Source organism: Antrostomus carolinensis, unplaced genomic scaffold (assembly GCF_000700745.2).
Source record: "Antrostomus carolinensis isolate BGI_N321 unplaced genomic scaffold, ASM70074v2 scaffold8784, whole genome shotgun sequence".
NCBI lineage: Eukaryota > Metazoa > Chordata > Aves > Caprimulgiformes > Caprimulgidae > Antrostomus > Antrostomus carolinensis.
In genome coordinates, this window is record NW_010312829.1 from 1 (window position 1) to 24040 (window position 24040).

Sequence of the window (24040 nt, forward strand, 5' to 3'; positions counted from 1 at the left end):
AGGCTGCGGCCGTGCCCATGCTGCCGGCCATGGAGGTGGCCGAGGAGCCGGAGAAAGCTCCGGGCGGCAAGAGCAAGGACCCAAACACCTACAAAGTGCTCTCCCTGGTAAGGGCTGGGGAGCTCCCTGGGGCTCCCCTCGTCGGCGGGGGCGTGAAGGCTGCGGCCGTGCCCATGCTGCCGGCCATGGAGGTGGCCGAGGAGCCGGAGAAAGCTCCGGGCGGCAAGAGCAAGGACCCAAACACCTACAAAGTGCTCTCCCTGGTAAGGGCTGGGGAGCTCCCTGGGGCTCCCCTCGTCGGCGGGGGCGTGAGAGCAGCGCTGCGGGACGGCTCCCTCCCTCCGTCCGTCCCTCCCTCCCGCCGTCCCTCCCGGCTCAGGGCTCCGCTTCGGGCAACAGCCTGGCGCTGGCCTGTACAGCTCTGGCTTGTAGGCAGCGACCTGCCTGACAGCGGGATTCGTCCTTCTTCAGTTGATGAGTTTTACTCTCTCGACAGCGCTCGGGGTTGAAGCGTCTGGATTCTGTCGTAGTGTTAATGGTTGTCCCGTCTTCCATCAGGTGGTTTTAGCTGCTGAGTGTAGGGGACACACTAGGCAAGACTAAAACAGGTTAAAACAGGAAAATATGGCTGGGGAAGAAAAGAAAAGCTAAAAAGAGTTCAAGAGCCAAAAGGATGGAGGAAGTATAAAAACTTGCTTTTCACTGAATTTGAAGTTCTGTGGATTGAAAGGTGTCTCAGAATGCTGCCTGGAGCCCCTTTCAGCCCTGGTTTGGAGGCACTGGTGGACAAAGCCATTGTTAGCAGGTAGATCACTTTCCAGTTTTAGGCACACTGCTATATTATAATTATCTTCCCTGTAGAGATGTGAAAATAAGACCTTCCGGACTGCCTGGAGTGACTGTTATGAGGGTAAAATCATTATCAAGGTGAAAGAACTGCAGCATCTTTGGAAGAAAGCTTCGGTGGAACTGCAACAGACTTTATTACATACCCATATCTATAAATAGTCCTCTTCCAATGCATTCCAGCATAAGGATCAGGATACCTTTCCATGTTTACCTATAGTTTTGTAATCTGGCTAGTTTCAAATGAGCTGTCCAGCGTATCATAGCGACTGCATGCTGGTTGTACTTTTTACCATAATGGGTGGTGAGCAGCATTTCCAAGTTTGTCACAACATTATAAGAGAAATAACAAAGTTCATATAAGGGTCTATGGTAGTTTCCATGTCAAAGTTTTTTGGCAACTATTCTGATGAAAAGTCCTCTTAAATAAAGGTAGCGATTTGTAGCTTGTTTAATTATTTTGTTGTCTTCTGTGGAGGTTAGGTTGTGCCATAAAAGCCATTGCAGTTGGATGCTGAAAATTGAGCTATTTTCAGGCTTAGATATGGGTAGTAGTAGTTGAAAATAATCATATACTACTCAAAGCCTAATGTTGTTGCTCTGAGCTTTTTAGGCTCTAATGCAAAAAAAAAAAAAAAGTTATTAGAGATACACAGCTGCTTACAGACTGGAGCTGGGCACAAGCTTAAATGTTTGCAGGTACTTACTTACTCTTCTGAACTAAGTTCTTATTTTCCAAACCATAGCTGTTCCATGAGAATTGGCAAAACGTTCATCCTGTGCTGACTAAAGTGTCAAAGTGAAGTATATGTCATCTGCACAGAAATAATTTAAAACTTCTAAATATAAATGAGCATGCAGTATTGTTTTCAACTATTGCAGACACAGATAATTTAGAATATTCAGAGAGTACTTGAAAAACTCTCTAAATACTGCAGGTGATATTGGATTGAGTAAAACAAGAATATATTCAGCCTAAACATCATTTTAGAAGGTATAAAACTGGAGTTGGAAATGCAAGTTTCTTCTTTCTCACAAGCCAATGCATTTTTAATATGTTGATGGTGTCATCTTGATGTACGAAAGAGGTGAGTAGACTTATCTGCTTGGTGTTTTGGGTTGGGCAGTGTGAAACTATAAAAGCGACACTGTACAAATTAGACATAGGTAAATTCCCTTTGCCTGCATCTACCCTAGCTGCATGCACCATTTCTTCCTTTACTTGGGTAGATACAAAAATCTGGTTTCAAGTAGCTTTACGTTGAATTTTTTTGTAAAAAAATGATGAGTACATTTCTGGGGATTAGAGAATACTTGAATTACTTTTTTTGACTTTTTCTGGAGAGCACAAACTTGCTTTCTTTCCCCTCTTCCTACCTGTGTGCCCACCACCTGTAGATGTCTACAATTTGCGAACACAACTTTGATGTTCCCAGCTTCCATCTGTGGACCAACCTTACCCTATTACAGAGGAACTGCAGAGGTCACATGTACAAAAGGTTGTACATTGCAGATTTTACCCATAGGTTTTGTTGGTTGCTCCAGAAGCCTCTGGGTTACATGGCAGTACTTGGTTGTTAACTGAATGTGTGTTGGTTGAGGGAGGATGTAGGTAGAGAAGGAAGTCCTATAGAGTCACCACCAGTTCTAGCAGAGCTTGTTGTGGCAAGCATAACTTTGGTTCAGCTGTAGGTTTTCATACCATGCAAGTAGCTCTTCTGTTGCAGCTGGAGGATTCCCCAAATGGTGGGACAAGCCCACAGGGATTTACTAACCTGTGGTGCTTCCTCAAGGCAATGGAATGAAAACATCCAGGTTGGAGTAATTGTGAGAAATGGTGATGCTTTTATCCGTTTATGTAACCTCTGTGCATGGTTTCTCACTTAGTGTCTTGCCAATTTTCTGAGCTCTGACCTTTGTCCCTCCAAGCCCAAGGAGCTGTCTGCCTGTCTGTAGTCTCTCTGGGCTCACCTGCTGCTGTTGTGTGACTGAGCAGCATGCTGCTGCCCAGGAGCAGTGTAGCTCTTGCTTAGGTTTGAGGTTTCCTATTCCAGCTTGCCAGTGACTCAGGCATTGCATTTTGGTCTGATTCACTCATTCCATTAGAACAAAATTTTCCATGCCTTTATGACAGCCGAAACATTGAGGAAAAAAGTAACAAAATAGACAATGTTTCTTTTTGACAGTTTCAGGCTTTCTTTGGCAGAACTGGAAAACTCATTTAAACTGACACTTTTGTTAGAAAATTTCTTAAGGAGTATTTGCAACTTAAGAATTCATGATTAGAAAAAAATTATTAAAAAATTCCAAGTAAGGTCCAGACAGAGACATTGAAAATGTATTAGTCTCCTCTAAAGAGTAAGTTGAGCATTTTGGAGTGCATAAAGGTAATAAATGGTGAGGGCTTAAAAATGCTGTGGGAATACACTTTAAAATATTTTGTAAGTCTGGGATTGTTAATACCTGTGAATTCAAAGTTTTACTTGACAAATTAAGACAGAGTAACTCTTGGCATGTACTCCCAGAAAGCTGCTCTGTGCTTTACGGCTGGTTGCAGATGCAGGGAGAAGCAATCCAGGATTTGTGGCTGCACTCCTGTAGGTTTGGTTGCTTTTTCATGTGGATGGTTAGTGAACCCTTTATCAGCCTGAGGAACCAGACTAAGGCAGTGGGTGGGACAAGGCATTGTAATAGTCTGCAGACTGAAGCCAGTGAGGGATACTGTGATAAAGATGGCATCCTTGGGAACCTCTGCACTGGTCTTGGTTGTCTTTTTATCTAGCAGTGAAAGTTAATTGTGCTGGGCTGTATCCAAGGACTGGTAACCAAGAGAAGTTTGGCTGTGGTTTTTTTTCCCCCCTTATACTTAGCACTTGTTAGATCCCACCTGGAATACTGTGTCCAGGCTGGGGCCCTCCAATACAGGAAAGATCAATTCAGCTGGAGTTGAGAAGAGTGCCACTGTAGTGGTCTGGGGCTGGAGCTCTTCTCTGAGGAGAGACTGAGGGACCTGGGCTTGTTCAGCCTGCGGAAGAGGTGGCTTGGGTGAGGAACACCTAACAGCGGCCTTCCCATACCTCTGGGGATGTCATCAAGAACATGGAACTGGGCTTTGTACTGTTGCACACAGTGGGAGAATGAAACAATGACAATAAATTGAAACAGAGATTCTTACTGGATAAAGAGGGGATGGGAATCACTATGAGGATAATTAAATGATAGAACAGGTTGCACAGAGAGATTGTGTTGTTTCCACCCTTGGAAAGCTTCAAGACTCAACAGCATAAAGCCCTGAGCAGCCAGGTCTTTATTCAGTTTTGACCCAACTTTGGACAGGAAGTTGGACTAAACACCTCTTGAGGTCCCTTGTAGCCTTCTGATTCTATAAATCTGTTTCCAGTTGTCCATTGCTCTGTTTGTTAAGTTTAATGTGCAAGATCTGAATCATAAACCCCCATAAATCATAAATAAGTGAGACAGTCTGGGCTCACAGGAGAGTATCTCTTGTCAATTATTATCTGCCATTGCTGCAGGCAGGAGGGAGTCTAACTATAGAAGAGAAATCTGTTGGCCATCGAGATATTTTATGTAAGAGTCCTGCAAGTTTTTCACCACTTTCTTCCAGAATAAACCATAGCTGTTGATTTTCTGCTCATACAGGGAAACACGGGTGTGCTGTGTCAGGATTTTGGAGACTGCTGTAGGTTTGTTTGTTTTTTCTTCTCCCACAGAGGTGAAGGTATGGAAACAAACTTTTCTTATGTAGCTGTTTGGAAGATTGCAAGCCTGTCTGGTTGTTTTTAATGCTGATGGTTTTCCTCCTAAGTATGTTTGAGGATGCCCAAACCTTTGTATAGGTTGTACTTCTTTCGAAAGAAGGCATTTCTATATTCTTTCTCCAGAAAAGATGTAAAATACCTATTTAATTATTTTATTTAATATACTAGTCAACTTAATTTTACTTTCTCTTCTACATCTGCTATTGGAGAAGGACAGATGGGGACAAGTTAGTGAGAGAGCAGATAGGAAATGAGTTGGACTTGTTGAGAAGTAGTGTGTTGGCCCAGATCCTTCAACATATCCTGCTCTCAGGTTCAGGCTCTGGTGTGATCACTGGATGAGTCCTCTGTCTTCTGCTGCTGCTGCAATGTGGTCTTCATTCCCAGTGGAAGGACTGTGCAGAAAACTGGTTCCAAACTCATGAATTTTCCCTTTGTGTTCATCATGCAGGCTTGGGAATTAATGTAACTCATACGAGGAGAGGAAAGACAATGGCAAGAAAGTGTTTGTGCCCAAACCTTGTGATCGGGAACATGGTTATTGGCTTCAGACGACTTTGGCATGGGTATTTTTATGGGTATGTCAGTTCTTAAGCACTGGATTCAAGGGCACTGTCCTTTCTGCCTGAGTTTGGGAGACCTGGGTGCCACATTCAGTCTCTCCTCTACTCTTTTTGGCCCTCTGCAAATAATTCGATTTCAGCCTTGTTTTGTACTGTTTTGCTTTATGTGCTTTGCCTTTATTTCCTTTCTCAGTGAGGACAAGTAGTCTTTGCTGAAATTATTTGCTCCTGTGAGAATGCTGGATTGAACTTAGATGGGACTTTTGTGTTCAAAGAAACCCCACACAGTTTTATGGTAAAATTAAAGTGGCTGACTGTTAAGTGATTCAGATTTTTTGGCATCAAACATCTTTTGTTGAAATATGAAGTGAAGAATCACAGTGACAGGATGGCCATACTTTAAATAGACTTTGGGGTGCTTTTGGTTCAAAAATATTAAAGCAGTTCTTGGCCAATCTCCAATATTTTAATATTTTGTAGGAAACTGTTTCAATATTTGTAAACAAGAGTGTTTGACAGTAAGTGTCTTGCCTGTCTTCCATCAACATTACAGCTCTCCAGCTCCAATGCTGGCTTGTTTTGAATTCTGAAGACACAGAAAAAGTGAGTGTTTGGCAAAAGATTTTTTTTTTTTTTTTTAAATTGCATTTGCTGTTGATATTGCTTAAACACATCTAATGACAATATGATTGTAACTATGAATAAATTCAATAAACACATTGTTATTCAGTTTAATCCATCAAAAGAAAATCTGTGTTTTGGTGAATTTTGAGGTCATTATAAATTTAGTGTTTCTCTTCAGTCAACTCATTTTTCAGGGAAGACTGCAAATAGTTCTTGTTATACATAGGGAGCTGTAAACCCAGAAGTTCTTCACTCTTCTTCAAGTGGGTACCTTCATGCTGGGTATTGAAGACAAAAATCATGATCTTGCTCTCCTACAGTAAAAAGCTAAGAAATATTTAGCCATTTTAACTCTAAATGATTTCCATTATTAAAGATATTATCCAAAGAAATGCAGGAATTGAGGCTTTATCTATACTTTAAAAAAAACAACCAACAAAAAACCCCAAAAAACAAACCCACCTCAAAATTCCAGTTGTATAAAAATCTTCACCAAGGGAGAGTAGGCACTGCCTTTGTTTATAATTGTACTCAGAACTAATTTTAAATTTTATTGCCAAACTAGGTTGACTTTGGGTGCAGCCCAAAGTCAAAGGTGTGATTGTGACTTTGCTGAGCATACTTCAGCTCACTTTAAGCTGGGTAGTTTAGGTATTGCTTTCTGCATAGACAAAGCAGTGTGGAGTTCAGGACAGGATGCAAGATGCTCTCTTATGTAGCCGAGTTGGAGGATTTAAGCCACCTGGGAGGTTTTGCTCACCCTTCAGAGTGTGGTGTGTGAATTCTTCTGGCTTCCTGGACTCCAGCTGGAGTGCAAAGCTTGGAACAGGCTGAAGTACACCCATCTGCGTGACTTGCGTGCTTCTGTCAACTCTGCTGGCTGGCTGCCTGCCTGAAAACATCCATGTTGTTCCTAGGGTTTGAGTGTAGACCATCTGCTGATGGATTAGGCTGTAGTGTGCTAGGATCAGCCATTGGTCCATTCAGGCAAAACAAATAAGTGAGTGGGGATGTGTGTGCTCAGACTTCCTGTTGAGGCATTCAGAGCTCCAACTCAATCCATGCCTTAAGGTTTTCATTACCTTTCTTTAATTATGCAGCAATAGTCCTTGTCTGTCAGGTACCAGATGAGGTAAAACTGTATCTGGGTGTGACAACAAGGCAGACACAGGCAGTGGCCTCCTTGAAAAGGGACAGTCTCACCATATCTGAGGAAGGTGAGCAAATCAGGTTTGGGGACACTAACCAGGTTCAGCTAATAGTCTAGATTGCCAGATGAGTATATAGTGATGAGGCAGGTCCAAGGTCAAGGAAAGAAGGAATTAAATTCTGTGAGTTGGGGATCAGGCTCAACAGAGTGCTTGGCCAGGATGGACTTGACTGCAGTGTGCCTGTAACACAGATCAGGCAGGGGACAGGTGCAGGAGCTGGCTAAAAAGGTGAGGAGTGACTCTGCTGAGGCTTCTTCTAGCTTTTTGTTGAAGAGTTGTCTTCAAGGCTGATTGAAGTGTCCTGAACAGTACTCTCAACAGCTGAAACAGCATCTGAGAGCTGGCCTCAAGCATGGGCAGACAAACTCCTGGGAGCGGGGAGTGTGCTCTTGGTCTGAACACCACCTCTACTTAGTTCTGCAAGGCTCTTAGATACTAAAATAATAAGGAACACATTAATAGTTTACAAAGGCTTTTTGTAGAGATAATTATTAACTTGAGTTTGGAACAACTTAGTTCTTGTGCTAAAACTGTTAAATTTCAGGCAAGGCTGAAGATATAAAAGTTAGGCAAGGCTTCCTTTCAACTCTTGCTTTTCAAATTTTTTCCTTGATATTCTTTCACTAATATCAGAGAATTACACAAGGAGTGAATTGTTCTGATTTGACTTACCATGGAAGGTTAATTTCTGTTGCTTTTGGCTGAAAGGAGGAGTGGAGCAAATTAAAGCCTTTGAAAACAAGAAAGGTATGAAAAGTTTCTCACCTTGGAGATGGTATTACAAATTAATATATGGGCAAACATTACTATGACCATACACTATGGGCAGTGGATAAATATTTGTTTAAAAAAATGTCCTGTCTGACAGAATTTGTCAATGTGCTGCCTTGCAGTAGTGTCCCATTTGAATGAAATAGTAGTATATACAGTTTTCAGAGAAGCTATTTTATAATATTGGAATACTATTTTGAAAATAGGAAAGGAAATGTATCAAAACAACATAAGTGCAGAAAACACTTCTGCACTGAAAAGCAAAAAATACTTTTCAGCACAGGTCAGCTGTATAAAAAGTTTCTTCTAAAGGTACTTGTAAGACAGTACTGGGTTTTATTGTAAACAGAATGCTGTGGAGGGCAAAGGAAAGTAGCATAAGTAAGGACTTCTGGCAAATAGGCTCTTGTTTAACTGTTCAACGTGGAATAAGTTAGCTAAAGAGAAATGGGAAGTAGGGAGAAAAGATGAAATACTTGCTTTTCTGAAGAAACTCGGGTGAGTGTGAACCTTGTCTGTGTTCTGCTGTGTAATGGCATACAGGCAAATCAACCTATATAAATGCCTTCCAATATGTAGTAGTATTTCGGTACAAGTTTATGTTAAAGGTTTTTTGTTTATGTTGTTCATAGAGTAACAAAAAGTATAATGTTATAGCTGCTTGAGCAAAAGTAAATAATCAAACACAGCCATTTATCTTACATGTGGCTGTTTATCTCTGGCACGATCAAGTGGGACAGTTCTTGAGTCCTTTTCTGGCTGAAATACATTTCCATGTTGTGAAGCATCAAAACTTCATAGTCTGCCTTTTGTTTTTTTGATCAACAATATTCAAAGGGTGCAGAGGTAAATAATGGTTGGCTCTGGTATTTGTTTTGGGAAAATAGCCAAAGGATTAAGGGCTAAACATGTACCTGTGATTGATATCAGTGTGCTTAGTGAAGACTATCATAGTGAACAGCTTTGAAACTTTTTGTCTCATCTTCTTCCCTCATGCTTTGTGGTTCTGCAAGTTTCGACACTCCTTACATTCCAACAGTGTTTTGCAGGATTTCTTCACCTGCTCTTTAAGGTTGCTATGTTTTCCTGCTCAGCCTAACGATGCTGTCACGGTGGCAGTAGCAGCACCTTCTGCTGTGGAAAAATAGAGGTGAACATAGGGTTACTTGGTATGTTCCATGGTATTATCAGTACCCAGCAGAAGCAGCCCCTTTTTGCACTTTTCTTATTACAACTTGCATGACAGTACTATGAATCAGAGCAGCTTTAGCTTTATTCTTGAAAAGGGATTTTTTGGAATAGGAAGAGCATGAAGATGGCTCAAGACCATATTTTCTTGTCCAGTTTTGCTTTTATTAATGGATCAAGTGCAGCTTGTTTAGACAACAGTTCTGAGTTGGCATAGTACTGACAGTTCCTTCTCTTTTTATGTGAGCATGCATTCATGTGTGGATGCCACTAAAGCAAATGGCACGTGGTGGTCTTTGTTTGGTGTGCATAGTCTGCTGTGCTGAATAAAAGAATTGTGTTTGAAAGTACAATATTTACTTTTTTCTCTCAGAAATCAAGATCAGTTTTCAGTCCTGTTTATCATTAGGTTTTTGTAAAAACCTATCTGCTGATTAAATAGCAGTCAGCTGCTATCTGTTTTCTGGGAATTTAATCAGAAGTTTTATTTCCTCTTCTTTTTGGCTAGCATATACTTGCACTTTAGTTTCTCTCTGAATTCTCCCATGATGTAAAATGTATTGAAAAACAAAACAGCCAGGGCTAAAATATGTGTGCTTTGAAAACAGCTCATCTGTTAATGCCTTCCAGGAGAATATACAGTTGACAAGCAACAAATAAGAAAAATATTTTAGATCCTAGCTGACAGATGCTAACTCTGTTCTATCTTTTTGTCTCTTGTTAAAAACCAGATGCTTGAATAGTTTTGGAAGGTATTTAAAGAACTGTAGTATGACAAGGTCTTCTGCTAATAATTCCCTGCTGAATGAACAGTTAATCACTCTTTGGTAAGCTCTGTGAAGACTTTTTAATAAAATCTTACAGTGGCTTGAGCAACCTTTAAAACATTCTTGTCCTTTGAGTGACCTTAGGTTGCAATAGTATGTAATAAGTCTTGAGAACATTGAAAAGAAACAGTGAGAGTAGACCTTCTGTGTGCTGCTTTGAGAAGAAAAACAATAATCCCTATACATTTTGAGAGTCAGCCTTCTTTTTACCTCTGAAAGGGTTTTGAGTGTAAGCTCCAGCTCTTCCATCTGCTGACTTTGGGATAATTCAGTCACCTTCAGAGTTTCAGGACAACCAGGACCTGAGAGTCTCAGTGGCTCTCCTCCTCCTCCTGGGCTCTAGGTGTGGAATGTGGATCAACACAAGCAAGCCTTAGAACCTTTGAAGAGCATAAAAATATTGACAAATGTGGAAAGAAGAGATGAGTGGTGCAAGAAGCAGGTGGTGCACTTGTTTCAGTGCTGATAACTTTATAGGTGATTTATTTAGCTATGTAGGTGTGCTGGTGTGAGTGAAGTATTTACCTCCTTTCAGTTTAGTAAACTTTATTAAGTGTTCCCTACTTTTAAATAAAACTGAACTGTTGGGAGGTTGTCCCTGCTTAAAATACTTCTAGGTGCATGAATAAGTGTTCACTGCCCCAACAAGTGTAGATAAGGTGTTTTTCTCTGTACGGTATGCTTTCTGCATTTTTAACAATAACCTTTTAAAGAGAGGTGACTCTGTTCTTACTTGAAATTAGTTATTTATTACTGTGTTCTTTACACTTTTGCATATGAAATTCTTTCTCAAAGATATTTCAGTGTTAAGGTCCAGGTCGTTAGTCATCTAGGCACACAGAACTGTGAAAACATAGTTTGCCCTTCACAGATCCCAGTGGTTTTGGAAAATTCCATGGGTTTTTATAATGCTGGCATTACAGACCCAGTCTAGACATTCTCCCTTCATGGATAGACATGACACAAATGTGAGAGTCAATCATGGAGATTAGAAAGGAAAACCACTACTTTGCATTGCTTCTTTGTTAATTGTGTAGTTGTTAATGGATGTGCCTTAAACCTTGGAGTGACAAGTTTTGTTGGCCATGGAACACCAGAGATGAAGAAAGGAAGATGGAAAGCAACTGAGTACATGGTAGGCAAAGAGTGAGGAAGATCAGCACGGAAAGAAACTTAATTCAGAATGGTTATTCCTTCAAAGAAATATCAATGTGTTCTTTGCCAAAGAAAATGGAGTAGAGGGGGAGTAGGGGAGATGGACAGAGCTAGGGAAGAGTGAAGAGAAAGAGACAGTAGCACACTGACTGTGTAAAGGAAGAGTAAAATACGATAGCAAAGAAAAGGTGACAGTAGTTAAGGCTGGTGAGATATTTCTTTGTACGTCACTAAGACCTGAACAGTTGACCAGTCTCTCTTGGATCTGGTGTCTGCAGCCTGCATGCTTGATGAATCTGTGGCCCTTCCATGAGCTCCCTGAAATCACTGCTAAGAAGTTCTCCTGCAGTTCTAGAGATGAGTGACGGAAATGATTCTGCTCTCTAACCATGTTATCGTATTTCCATCTGCCCAGCTCAAAATAAAAGGCTTTTGAAATGTTTTTGGATTGCAGTTTTCCAGACACTCAACCACCTATTCCCAACCACTATAATGTTTACAAAGCAAAGCTTTTATTGCTTCCTCCTACGTAAAGGAAGCAGTGATGGGACAGAGATTCATCCCTAGATGACAATGTTTTTCTTATTCCAAAACAAACTTTCTTAAAAATATTTTTAAAACAAAAAGGGACACTTTCTTCTCTGCAGTTGTTACTGTGTTGGTTTAAAAACTGTTCTCAAATACTATGTTAAAACCAAATTTGACATTTTGTCCCCACAATCTCTCAAGTTACAGACTACAAAAAGTTCATGTGCTACTTGTGTGTAACAGGGCCAGGTTCTTTGATTTTTATTTGCTTTCCCGCTAAATGTTGTATTCCCATATTCTTTCTTAAGTGTACCTTTTCCTCAGTTCTTGTTTTTTCTTTTGAGGGGGAGAATACTAGGGGGAGAGAGAGAGAACAGGAAAGATTTTCTCCTTTAAAAAAAAAAAAAAAAAAACAAAAAACCAACAACAACAACAAAAAAAAAACCCTGAAGGCAGGTGTTAGGTTGACAGTGTGGTAGTAGCTAGAGATTTGAGTCTGGTGCTTGCAGCAGGATGCTGTAGGGTTTTAATGTCTGGTGCTTGCAGCAGGATGCTGTAGGGTTCTAATGAAGTTCTTGATGGTAAACCTTAAACTACATGTGCAGCTACTTGTTTATATATAAAATCTTTACACAGCAGACTACAGCATCCCAAACATGAGCTACTTGTATGTAAAATAATTCAGGTAATACTAGTAACCTACCTGCTGCAAAGTCCCATATAGCAAGAAGCAAAGTAAATTAGTCCACATGTGGGTTGCATCAGTGAGATGACTTTGTGTACCTGGGCAGCCTTTAAAACTAGCTTGAATATTCCTCTTCCTCTGCAGAGCTGATAATCTTAGAGCCTTTCCACCGTCAATAGGTCAACTAGTGTAACTAGTGTAACACTTCTTACTGTGCCTAGTCAGGGCTACTGCTGCTGTTGGCCCGTATTAGTTGCTTCGCATTGTTCCAGCTGAACACTTGTGCTATTTGTGTGGATAAATATCCACATGACTGAAGTCATTCAGGCTCAAGATAAAGCTTTTGTTCAAAGCCTTAACGCTAAACTGCAATTACATGGTATAGTCTACTAGATTAGAGTTGGCTGTCCCAGAACATTGTCAAATGCTTTACCTCTAATCTTGCAATTTTTGTGAAGCTTCTTTATTAAGCATTAAAAACAGAAAGAAAGGGGAAAAAAAGGGGGGGGGGGGGGGAAGGAAAGCTTTAGTATTTTGCAATAAAATATTTTTAAGTGTAAAATATAAGATAGTAGGACTAATGTTAAGGAAGCAAAGGATTGAATGTAATGAGTCAGTAGAAGTTCCCAGATCTTCATTTATTATAGATGGACATTGTATACCAGGTAAGGACCTGGACCATGTTTTCCCTTCTGTGTATATAAGAAACTTGAGAGCAAAACTGGTTTGTAGTAGAGACAAAGAGACCATTTGTAGTATTCTGTGGTTTGTGACACTGAGGTTTCCAGAGTATTGCTTGTAGGAAACACAAGTTGCACTATTTCATCAAGTAGCGTTACTATTTTGTAGTATTTCCTACCCAAAAGAACATTCATATGCCTCAGTGAACATAATCCTTTAATGTTTTTGCTTGCTGGAATTAATTATGTTCATGGAAGTATAAAACTCAGAATCTGGAATACAGTACAAAACTGTGATTTTGTAACATCTGGTGCCAAAATCTTGGGAATTATTTGTAAGGACTTTAGTGAGTGCTCGTATCTAGGTGATTTTTCATATGGAAGATTTCAAAGGTCCAGAACAATTTACATAGAAGATAATACTGCAGGTACTGACTTAATGGAATATGTCATTGATATGGCACGTTAGTATATATATATGTTTTTTTAAAAAGGCAAGTTTTCAATCTTGACAGCTGGGTTAATGGAGACTTGTACCTTTGTATCCATTGTAGTGTATCTGGGTGCATTGATAATGCCATATTTTTTTCCCCTCATTCTTTTACTATTTTCCTTCTTTTCCTGTCAATTCAGAGATAGATTTGAACTAAAAAAAGTACTTATTTCTCTGCTAGACATTGCATTGAATAATCTAAGATTCCATACTTGCCTGGTTCAGAATTCTAGGCCAAAGTTTCATCAGGTCCAGTCTGTAATTCCCTTTTTTCATGAATGCTATGTATATAATATTTTTGATATTGATTAGTGTGTTTTATGATAATTTGCACTTCACAAATCCAGAATAATATCTGAATTTCAATGCTGCACATTCCAGAAATTGCCTTTTTACTGTCTCTATTAACTGCTTAGTAAACATAATTATATCGTGAACTGTGTATTTGTTAAAAACAACACAAATAGTTTTTATTTACTCAAGTGCTCCTGGTCTCTTAAAAAGTAAGCTTGAGATTTAATCAGGTGTCTTTTAAAATAGGGTGGATTTTTGCCACATACCAACTTGATTCAGGCATCACACTCAAAAGACTGACTGAGCAGCTTTTGCTGTTGGGGGAAGAGGAGAAAAGGGGGAGACCTCGTGTAGGCGTATACATAAAGTTACTGAAGTACTGGTTGAAGGCAGTTTTTTCTTTAGAAAACAATGACTGGAAAGGAGACATGTACATTCTCTCCTACCCATACCTCCCCAAATTCTTCTGAATAAGGAAGCCTGTGTTATTACAGTGCCTTCTCTTTCAGGACTTTTGGCAAACTACCTTATTACATCCTATATTTGAATAGAATAGCCATCATAAGTGCATTGTTGGCTTTCCTGGACTCTTAACTACTCTATATGCATTGATCATATTTCCTAAAGAGTTTATGGGCCAAATCCAATACTTAATGAGTTAAAAGGAATATTTCCCTATATTTGAATAGGTATTAGGTCTTGCCCTAAAATGCTGGACAGGGACAATATGGTGCTTATTTGATAACTTTAATGCATTTAGGATCCAAAATAAACATGGCCATAGTTTCTGGTCAGTGTAAGACACTGTGGTCAGTCCAGTGTGACATCCCACAGTTGCTTACCATGGTATGGAGCAACATCTAGTATGAACTGGATACTAGGAAGTGGGAAAAGGTTTTCCTGCCTAAGAAAATTATAGGTATCACTTAAGGGCTCTGCCTTCTGTTTGTAGTCTGTGGTCAATGGCAAAACTTCACTTTGCCTTCTTAGAACAACCAAGGAGGAAGGAAGATGTGAAACGAAGAAAGTTTTCTTTAAAATTGATATAGGTGTAACCATAAACATCTTAATTTTTTGTTTGTGAGAAAGAAATATATCATCATGTCTACATTAAATAACTTGATAAGAAATGAAGTAAACAAGCCCAGTCTTGAGAATATTCATGTTCATGCATCAGTAATAAATTGCAAACCATGTAACTGCTTGTGTGAGTGCAAACTGCTTGTGAAAGGAGTGAAATCAGCCTCCTAATCTGCATGTTTAGAAATTTGAGTACAATTGTGTAGCATTATAGAGAAAATGAGGGCTTTCAAAACAATTCAGTGGTCACTTAAGACTGCCTTCTTTTCCTTCCTGTCCCACAGGTACTCTGTGTCTGCGTGTTAACGACAATCCTAGGATGTATATTTGGCCTGAAGCCTAGCTGTTCAAAAGATGGTAACTAATATGCCTCTTATGTAATATTATTTCTAAGCAATTCCTTTTTGTTTCCTTTTTTCCTTTTTGTAAATTATTTTTTATATTATCAGAATGCCACCTTTTCCTCTTTCAGGAAGAGGACTGGATGCATTGCTTGAAGCAGTTTCAGTTAGAGGGGAATGAAAATACTGGGAAATAAACCTCAGGTGTACTCAATACTTGTGTGTACTCACTTGAGAGGTAAACTGATCTTGGCACTCAGTGTCTGGTCTGGCAGCTTCCATGTATCCCAACTGTCACTGTGGTGATGTCACATGGCTGGCTTTTCTCAGTTCACTATAAAAAAAAAAAAAAATAACCCAACAATTTCTATTTCATGTTGTCCTGGAACATTTGTTTTTCATCTTTTCCAGTCAATTATGGGGGAAAAAGTTATTTTTTTACTGGTTAGAATTGTAGTCTGAAAACGTTCCTTGTGGAATTCCTGTGGCTGTTTTCTGTCCCGAAAAATGTGTGTTTTTTTCAATGGTGAAGTTTCTTCAGGTAGAAGCTTATGAAAGATATTTTAAGAAATCAAGCTTTACTTTGGGAGCAACTATCTAGAATAATTTCAAAGTTGATCTGTTTAGCAAACAATCCTGTAATTATTTTTAACTAAAATTCAGATTATTAATTTCTGACTAGAATCTGTTTAGGGTTTTTTTCTCATTTTATTATAGCTTTGCAATATTGTCTATTTATTATCTCATTTTCCTAATATCACACACCTCAAGATTCTTAAGAAGAGAAGCCAAATGAGGAAGGATTTACCTCACTCTCTTCTGGTGATTGCACAGGATGAAACAGACTAACCAACTACTTAAGTGTTGTTAATGTTTCATATCCCCAGTTTGCTGTTTTTTTTTTCTTCCCCAGGCAATCCCAGTCTAGTGGAAGAATGCTATGCCTTTTTTTTTTTGGCATTAAAATTGCACAAAAATTAAGCCAGTGAGCAGTACACTCAAGTTTGTATCTCCTGTGTCTGTTTTGGAACAGCCCTTCCTGTGTCTCGAGACGGTACCTTAACCATGGTACAGTGGGATACAGAGCTGGGGCTTCTTCAGTTCCTCCGATTTGCCTGAATATAGTAATTCAAACAAGGCATGAGCATGGGAGAGTTGCAAGCATAGCCAGTGCAGTCTAGATTCTAATTAATATTTAATCATTTATAGAAAGTGGAACATTGTCAGGTATGAAAATGAAGATCAGTGTTCTCTGCAGAAGCATTTCACTGTTTAGGGAACCCTGATTGAAAACCTAGGTTCAGATTTCCTCTGGTAGAGACCTTCCATATTTTTAATGACTGTACTCATATCTTCTGGTGATACAAAAAGTCAGGGACAGTCACAACTAGAATTGTAGTCTTTGGTTTTACTTGTTTTTGCTAATAATGAAATATAATGTTCCTGCTAAAACAGAACAGAACCCTTTGCTCAATACGGTGATTTTTTTTTTTTTTTTTTTTTAATAAAAGAAAATAAACATTTTGTTGGTTCTAGACTTCCATTTTCCTTTGGCTGTCACTGCTTTTGCAGCCATCCTGTAAGTTATGGAATGATCAGCTGTGTCTTTCCACATGCTGACCTTACTCATTTCTTTTGCATGTTGACTGATTTGGGCTCAGCCACTGACATCTAACACTATCCAATATTACAGTGAAAACCTGCAAAGGTCGTTGCTTTGAAAGGACCTTTGGAAGCTGCCGTTGTGATAGAGATTGTGTCAAGCTTGGAAACTGCTGCTTAGATTACCAGGAAACATGTATACAACCAGGTAAGGATGGAGAAAAGCTATGGGAGCAAAGTCCCCCATTCTGTGACAAGGGACAGCTCTGCGTATGTGAGTATTGTGGTCAGGTGGCTGTAACCCCGGACTTCTTTCAGGTGGGCTGCAGGTGCAAAGGGGGGCTGCTGAACAGCCGGGTGGTTCTGATGCCAGTGGTCTCCCCCTCTTTGTGCTTCCTCCATTGCAACCATGGGTGGAGCAGTCATGGCAGTACTGGGGCTTCTGCAGAAACATCAGGGCTCTGGTGTGGCTGTTGTTGTACACAAACAAAGCTTGTATTTCACCCAGCTGGGCTATGTAGGAGCTGGCATAGCCAGCAGGCTGGCTTTCCCAGAGCTCCTGTGAGGAGAGAGGCTGCGAGGGATTGTGCTGCTGCCCTCCCCCTTGGAAAGAGCAGGGGCAACCGCTACTCGAGGTCTCAGCCAGCCTTTTGTTCTATGTCTGGGGGTGAGAGAACAGTGATCTGCATTGTCCCTGGCATCGGGAACAACTCCTACGTTCTCAGGCAAGCCAGGGATAGGAATACATTCTGCATATTGTATCTTTCTGTCATTGCCCGAGTGAAAAAGGGGAAGGACAGAGCAGCTCTGCGAAAGCTGCCATCTCTCCTTACCCAACTACTCAGGCCCTCAGCCTTGTTACTCCCCAGCTTGAGTGTGAAGCAAGGGTCATGTGCTGGCCTTTGGGTTAAGGCACGATGACAAACGGATTGCACTAGTGGAGAATGGTTGTGAAATCAGCAGCAATTCTCATGATTTGTCAGAAGGCAAAGGTCAGATAGGCAAAGGTGTGAAAAGTACCATGGAGAAATTTTTCAGGGAAAGATATTGGTGTGGACAGTAACACTAAGGACAGAACTTGAGTGTTTCCTCTAATTTATTTTTGCCTTAATTTTTTTGTATGCAGTATTCCTTTCAGTTAATTATTTTTTATCTCACTTCTCTTTGTGTATTTGTAAAATTTATCAATGTAGTCTCACCATGAAATTAAAAATTCCAATGTTGACTTTTAAAACTAAATGGTTAAACTGAGCTCAGATCCCTGCTTCAACTGACTGTTATTGAAAGATACTATAAATTTCATAAAGCTTTTTGCTTATAGAATAGTAGCATGCAATAGTTGCTATCCACTTTGTTTCATTACAGCATTCTCCCTTAGTTTAAAAAACTATTTAAAAACAAACTGGAGAGTCTGCCATAGCACTAGGAATGGGAATTCATTGCTTGTTGTGGTTTTTTTCCTCTTAAAAAAAAAAAAAATTAATCAGCCTTAACATCAGTTGAGAATCAAATTCTGATTTCCAAATAGTATCATGTAACTAGAACCCTAATAGATTCTTCTCTCTCGCAGAAGTAAAGATCTACTGACATTGGTGGAGTTACTGAATTTCAGTGTTCCTGAAAGTGAGATCAACCTCCTGAGAATGCTTTTAGGGGTTTCTAATTGCTAACCATATATGAAGATTGCTGACTGTTCACTACTCAGCAGAGACATGGAAGTCAAATTTAAATATTTAAGACCTTCACTTAAGTGTTAACTCAGTTGGTAAATTCATTCATGTTTATCCTCATTGACTGCAAAGAAGCTACTTGTATTTACAACTGATAACAAAATTACCATCTTCACATGATACAATGTATTGGAATATTCTGTTCAGAGAAATCAATATAATTTGGGGGGGGGTGGGAAAAATCTCTACTAAAACCAGAAATGAAGCTGAAGTCAGTAGGTCTTCCTGTGAGCTTATGTATATAGTCTCAACTAGTGGCAGAGTGATGCCTATGCCTGAGAGGTGCTTAAAGAAGCTGGAGTGCCTGATGGTGATGGATAAAATTAATTGTGACTTCGATGCAAGCCAGAATAAGTTACTGCTGCTCAGTGTTTTCCAGGCATTCCAAATGGAATTCCAATTTGGATGCAAGTTTGGGTTTTTCCTGGGGGAGTTGTTTGGGAGCTTCTTCATAGGATACATTTACCAGATTAAATCCATATAAATTACTGTATTTAAGGAGGTCTGTAAAAAGGATCTTTTCTGATCTGTGATATTTATAACCATATGCTGCATAATTGTATTCAGATGGCTGTGTACTTGGATTATTTAGCCATAGGTGTTTCTGTTTTCCGAAATACCAACACTTAGAATATTATGCATGTGTGAAATACCTCAGGACTGTTTTTCTGTGAGTACACATTTGAGACAGAACTTAACACTCAGTTCTGCACTCACACTGGTATTAATCATTGTGCTGTCCTTCTCTCTCGTCCATTTTTTAGCCCACATATGGACCTGCAATAAATTTAGGTGTGGAGAGAAGAGGCGACCAGAATATCATTGTTCCTGTTCAGATGATTGTGTGGAGAACAAAGATTGCTGTGTCAATTATCATGCTGTTTGTAAAGGTAAATATCCTCAACAAGTTCCTCCAGTCTCTCCGGTATGTACTCTCATGTATGTACCCATATTTGTATGAAAGGAGCAAGGACATAATATAACTTTAAAAGCATTCAGTAAAATGAAAAAACTTGTATTTATCAATAAGAATATACTGTCTTAAAAAATAAACTGCACTCATTTGTTTTAAGGAGAGGCAAGCTGGGTTGAAGAAGAATGTGAGGACATTACTGAACCTCAGTGTCCGAAAGGGTGAGGATATTGTATATTTGCATAGCTCCACTCTTTGCTTACATTTCATTTTTGAGATTAATTTCCCTACTGTGCCCTCCTGGACCTGCTTGCCTTTCTTATCCACAGTAAGAGCAGCTGCCGGATGGAGAAGGATGCCTGTTCAGCCAGCATTTGGTACTGCTTACTAACAGATCGGACTGCTCAATCCCAGCAGCACTTGTGTATCCCAGCACTTGCTTGACTTGCAAGACATTCCCGAACCCTGCTGTCTCTCCCAGATGTGTGTGTGCTCTGGGCAGCTCTGCCTTGTGCCAGCCTCATTATTGTCCTACATGTGCTCCAGTACCCACTGTCCCAAATATTTTGGGACCACCCAGTAATCTCTGGCTTCTAAGGCTGCTTCCCTCCCTGATTACTTCTAAAGACCTTTCCACTTCCTTGCCTGTTCCAGCCCCAGAGCTGCAAAATGTGGGCAGATCACTGTCCCAGTTTCACCAGTAGTGGGACAGCATTCTTTGCAAGCTATCTGAACTGCTTTCTTTAAAAGGTACAAAATGCCATGGGATCCTTGTATTCTCTGGCTCAGCTCTACATTGGACCGACTCCTGCAAGTTATGTATACACTGTGTGAGGAATTACTCATGTAGTTTATGGCATCAGCACTCAGGCTCAAATAGTACAGCAAAGCTCTTAGCCAGGAAAAAAATCCTGTTTCTTGTACTGTTTTCCCTGTGGGATCTTCAGATTAACTTTAAAGTTAAAGCTGGCTGTAAACTATGATTGCACGTGTAAGTTATTAATAGAAGCAACTTAAACATTCTTGATTGAAAAGTGTTACACAGGAAAATTTTGTAGATATGTCTTGGGGATGAGTTGAATTTTGTTATGTTCTTGTCTGAAAAGTGTAAAAAAAATCAGAACTATTTTCATTTTGATGATTTTGAAATTATGGTGTGCTGGGGATATTTCTGGTGAAGTAAAAACATTTCATTTTGTTCTTATGTCATTACTTTACTGAAGATATTTAAATTGTGCTATATTTATTAATTGGAGTTATAATACTGTCAAAGAAAATACATTTCCTTTTGGAATATTTTTATACCAAAGAATTACTTTTCATTCTGATTCAGATCAGTAACAAATGATGACAGAACCAGCTTCTGTCCAGCTTGGAGTCCAAGTCCTTGATAAGCCCCCATGTAGGAGGGTGGTTGCCCAGTGGTTTTGGAAGCTTTTGTCATTAACTCCTGTTCTAAGGTCAGAAGCCATTCAGGACTGTGTGCTGGGAACTGATGCTATGATGCTGGTTTCCCTAATGCAAGATTAGGAAGTCTTACCCACAAGAGGTGGATAAACAAGCAAGAGCCTTGTGTAGATCCATGAAGTTATTGGCCTAAATGCCATAGGGCAACCTGTTGGTTAACTCGTTTTTGGTTTTTTTTTTTTATTTGTTTATAATTTCTGTTTAGCGCATGAAAGGGATACGTAGATACTCTACTAAAATTGTTATAATCCTGGCAAAACTAGAAATGATGCAATAAAACCCAGCCTAGGAAAGGGTGATGTGTGGTCAAAGTTGAAGCTAACAGTGTTGACCGAAGTCTCATTTCAGACTATTAGCACACAAGCCTCTCCCAAAACTAACAACTCTGTAAACAATCCACTTCTTCCTATGGTGGGGTAGGCAGGAGCTTTAGCTCTGTGACTCATTTTGATATCTATTCTGATTCTGTGCATATTAATACAGAACATGCTTTATGGGTTCATATTGTTGGTTTTATTGTTTTGGTTTTAGTTGGATTTGCTTTTGTGATGCAGAATAGACAAAAGACAATGCACCATTCAATTAGGTGCTTAATCTGAGAAATCCCGCTGATTTCAATGAGACTGATCAAATGCTTAAAATTAAGTACACACTTAAGTCTTTCCAAGACTAGAGTCAGTGTTATTTAATAGGATTATAAAGTTAACAGGCTTAGAAGATTTCAGGAGTGATCTAGCCCATACTAGTGTTCTAGGAGTGAAAGAATATAATGAGAATTCAAACCTGCTTAAGCAGTTTTTAAGTGTAGTATCTTTCACTGTACTTTAAGTCTATTACTATTTGTTCTATTTTTATTGAGCCAGAAGAGCAGCTGATTCCTTTCCTCTTTACATATCTCTCCTGTATGTTTAAAGATTGCTGTTATGCCTCCTGTTGAGGCTTTATATACATTTAGCAGAAAAGAAAGCTTTCCTTCTTATACTTTGTGGCTGTATATAGACAGTAGCATGTGTGTGGGGTAGGAAGTTTTCTGTGTAGTATGTTTAGCTTTTCAAGGGGACTTTCTTTCCCTGTTTCCATTTTCTTCTATTTTTTTCCTTTAATTGTGGTCTAGCTTGCCTGTGGCGAGGCAGGTCAACTTGGCAGTGTGCTCTGCAGTTCTGGACTCTTGATCATCCAGACTGGTGAACCTGCTAGACCACAGCAAGCCTGTGTTGCCTACACTATGTTTCCATAGAAGCCAGTTTATAGGAGGGGATAATTACCACTGCATTTCCTTTAGTTTGGAGTCAGGATGTGACTGTGGCATACAAATTTATCCAAGAGCTGTGAAACACCCTTGTCATACTGTTTGGACACAACCAGCATGAATTACTGTCAGGGACAAAACTTTGGCCTCCCAGACTTACTTGCTCATGATAGCACACTTTTGAAGTAGCAAGTGTAACCTTGGCTACTGACAGGGAAAAGTCATGGAAATCACTGATATACTTCAGAACTGATCTCGGGTAGTTTGTCTGGGGATTTTACTGGAGCTGTTCCAAAGAGAGTGAAGTTTAATGTGGTCTGTCACGCTTTGCTTCCCTGAGTGCAATGCTGATCACAAACTATATGAGTTTCAGCATGTGTAGAGAATACAAGAAGTGAAATGACCAGTTTCCCTAGTTGTGGCAATGGCCTATTTTTCCAAGTTTAATTTTACATGTATGAGGGGGTCAGTAGCTGGATTTGCAGACAACCAAAACACATATTTACCAGTTGGTTTACTTGTAAATGCCAAACCAGAAACAGTTGCGTAAAGTCCCTTTCTAAGGAGTTGTTTTAAATTTGGTTTGTGTAGTGGTGTGTTTTGTTGGCTGTTTTGGGTTTTTTAAAGTTAGGCTTGTCAGTAAATAATATTGAACAGTCTCTGCCTTGAAGGTCATATTTTATTGCAGGAAACTTTGCAGTGAAGATTTTTAGACCTCTGTACTGGAGGAAATTAACCTGTTGCAGTGGCAGAGAAGGTATTTATAGAAGTTGCAGAGATCAGAATCTGTGGTGCAAAAAAAATATTTGGAGCATGGGTAAAGGTAATACACAAAGTTTCCCTACTCTTTTCTACCAAAGGACTTTAGTTTGTCTGAAGACAGTTCATTTCTTGTTCTCAAATAGCTGCCCCTACTAAGATTTTCAAAAGATGGTATTAAATATACCATATAAATAAAAACCAGGCTACAAACACACAGCTTACAAATACATCCTAATGTTTTATTCTGTCTGTTGTGTAGGGTAGGCTATGTAATAGTTCTGAATAATGAAATCCTTTTGGCTGAACTGTTATCCAAATAGTTGATTAAAATTTTCTTAGGATAGATGTGTTTTGGTTGCCTGACTAATGTTCAGTTTAGTATAGTCATAATTGTTTGACTGAAATAAGGCTTATAAATGTTTTGCTTGTAAATAACTGTTTGGATTTTTTTGTGGAGTACCTCACTAAAGAAATTGTCACCACTTTATAAATAATATTTGTCTTCTATCCTCACTGTTTTATTTTGGGAAACTGAAGTGCAATGAAGTTTTTGAAAAAACATTTTCATTTTACAATTTGTAAACATAAAAAGGAAAAATGAGCTTGCAATTGCCATTTAAAATATATTTAATTCTTTTATGTGAATCTGTATTTTCAGTGGTTGTTGCTGCACTGCAGTGATTTTTTTTTTTTTTATTTTTTTTATTTTTTTTTTGCAGTCTCACATGTCCTCATCTCTTTAGGTCAAACATAGATATTTTTTTTTTCTTTTTTTCAAGGAAGAATTTACTGATGACTATTCCTGTCTGTGATGCAATGTTTTAAGTACTTACAGTTGGAGAGAAATTGTTTGAACAGGAATGAAGCTGGGAACAAGTCAAGGCTGGAAAACATAGGTCCTGTGGAGACTGAAAGGGGAGAATTTATTTTTGTTAGTTCCAGTGAAATCAGTTTCTCAACTTGTGTCAAGTTCCAGGCAGAAACACTGTTACAGTGTTCCAGTTGTAGGGCCACATTTTTCATTTTAGAGATTGGTAGTACTTCTGGTACAGTGACCAAGTTCTCCTTGGTTAAATAATCTTTATAAGATGAAAGGAAAAATGTGTTATAATTGCTAATTTAACATATCCTGTACATTAGACTTTCCTAGTCTTGTGTGCTCTATATGCAAAAAGATAAATTACTTTTTTCAGCTAGATTACAGGTTGTTCAGGAGCAAAGTGAACAAAGGAAAGCCATGGCTTCACACTGC

At 39.2% G+C, this 24040-nt stretch overlaps 1 protein-coding gene across 1 annotated transcript in view; it reads left to right on the top strand.

The window, feature by feature from the left end:
• The first annotated feature begins 29 nt into the window (after positions 1–29).
• The window catches only part of ENPP1 (ectonucleotide pyrophosphatase/phosphodiesterase 1), a 57158-nt gene continuing 33147 nt past the window's right edge, over positions 30–24040 (top strand). Inside the window, exons 1-5 of the mRNA XM_029084783.1 lie at positions 30–263; positions 15009–15081; positions 16759–16875; positions 19162–19287; positions 19471–19531. Coding sequence (XP_028940616.1) covers positions 30–263; positions 15009–15081; positions 16759–16875; positions 19162–19287; positions 19471–19531 — 611 coding nt within the window. The remainder of the gene's footprint in view (positions 264–15008; positions 15082–16758; positions 16876–19161; positions 19288–19470; positions 19532–24040) is intronic.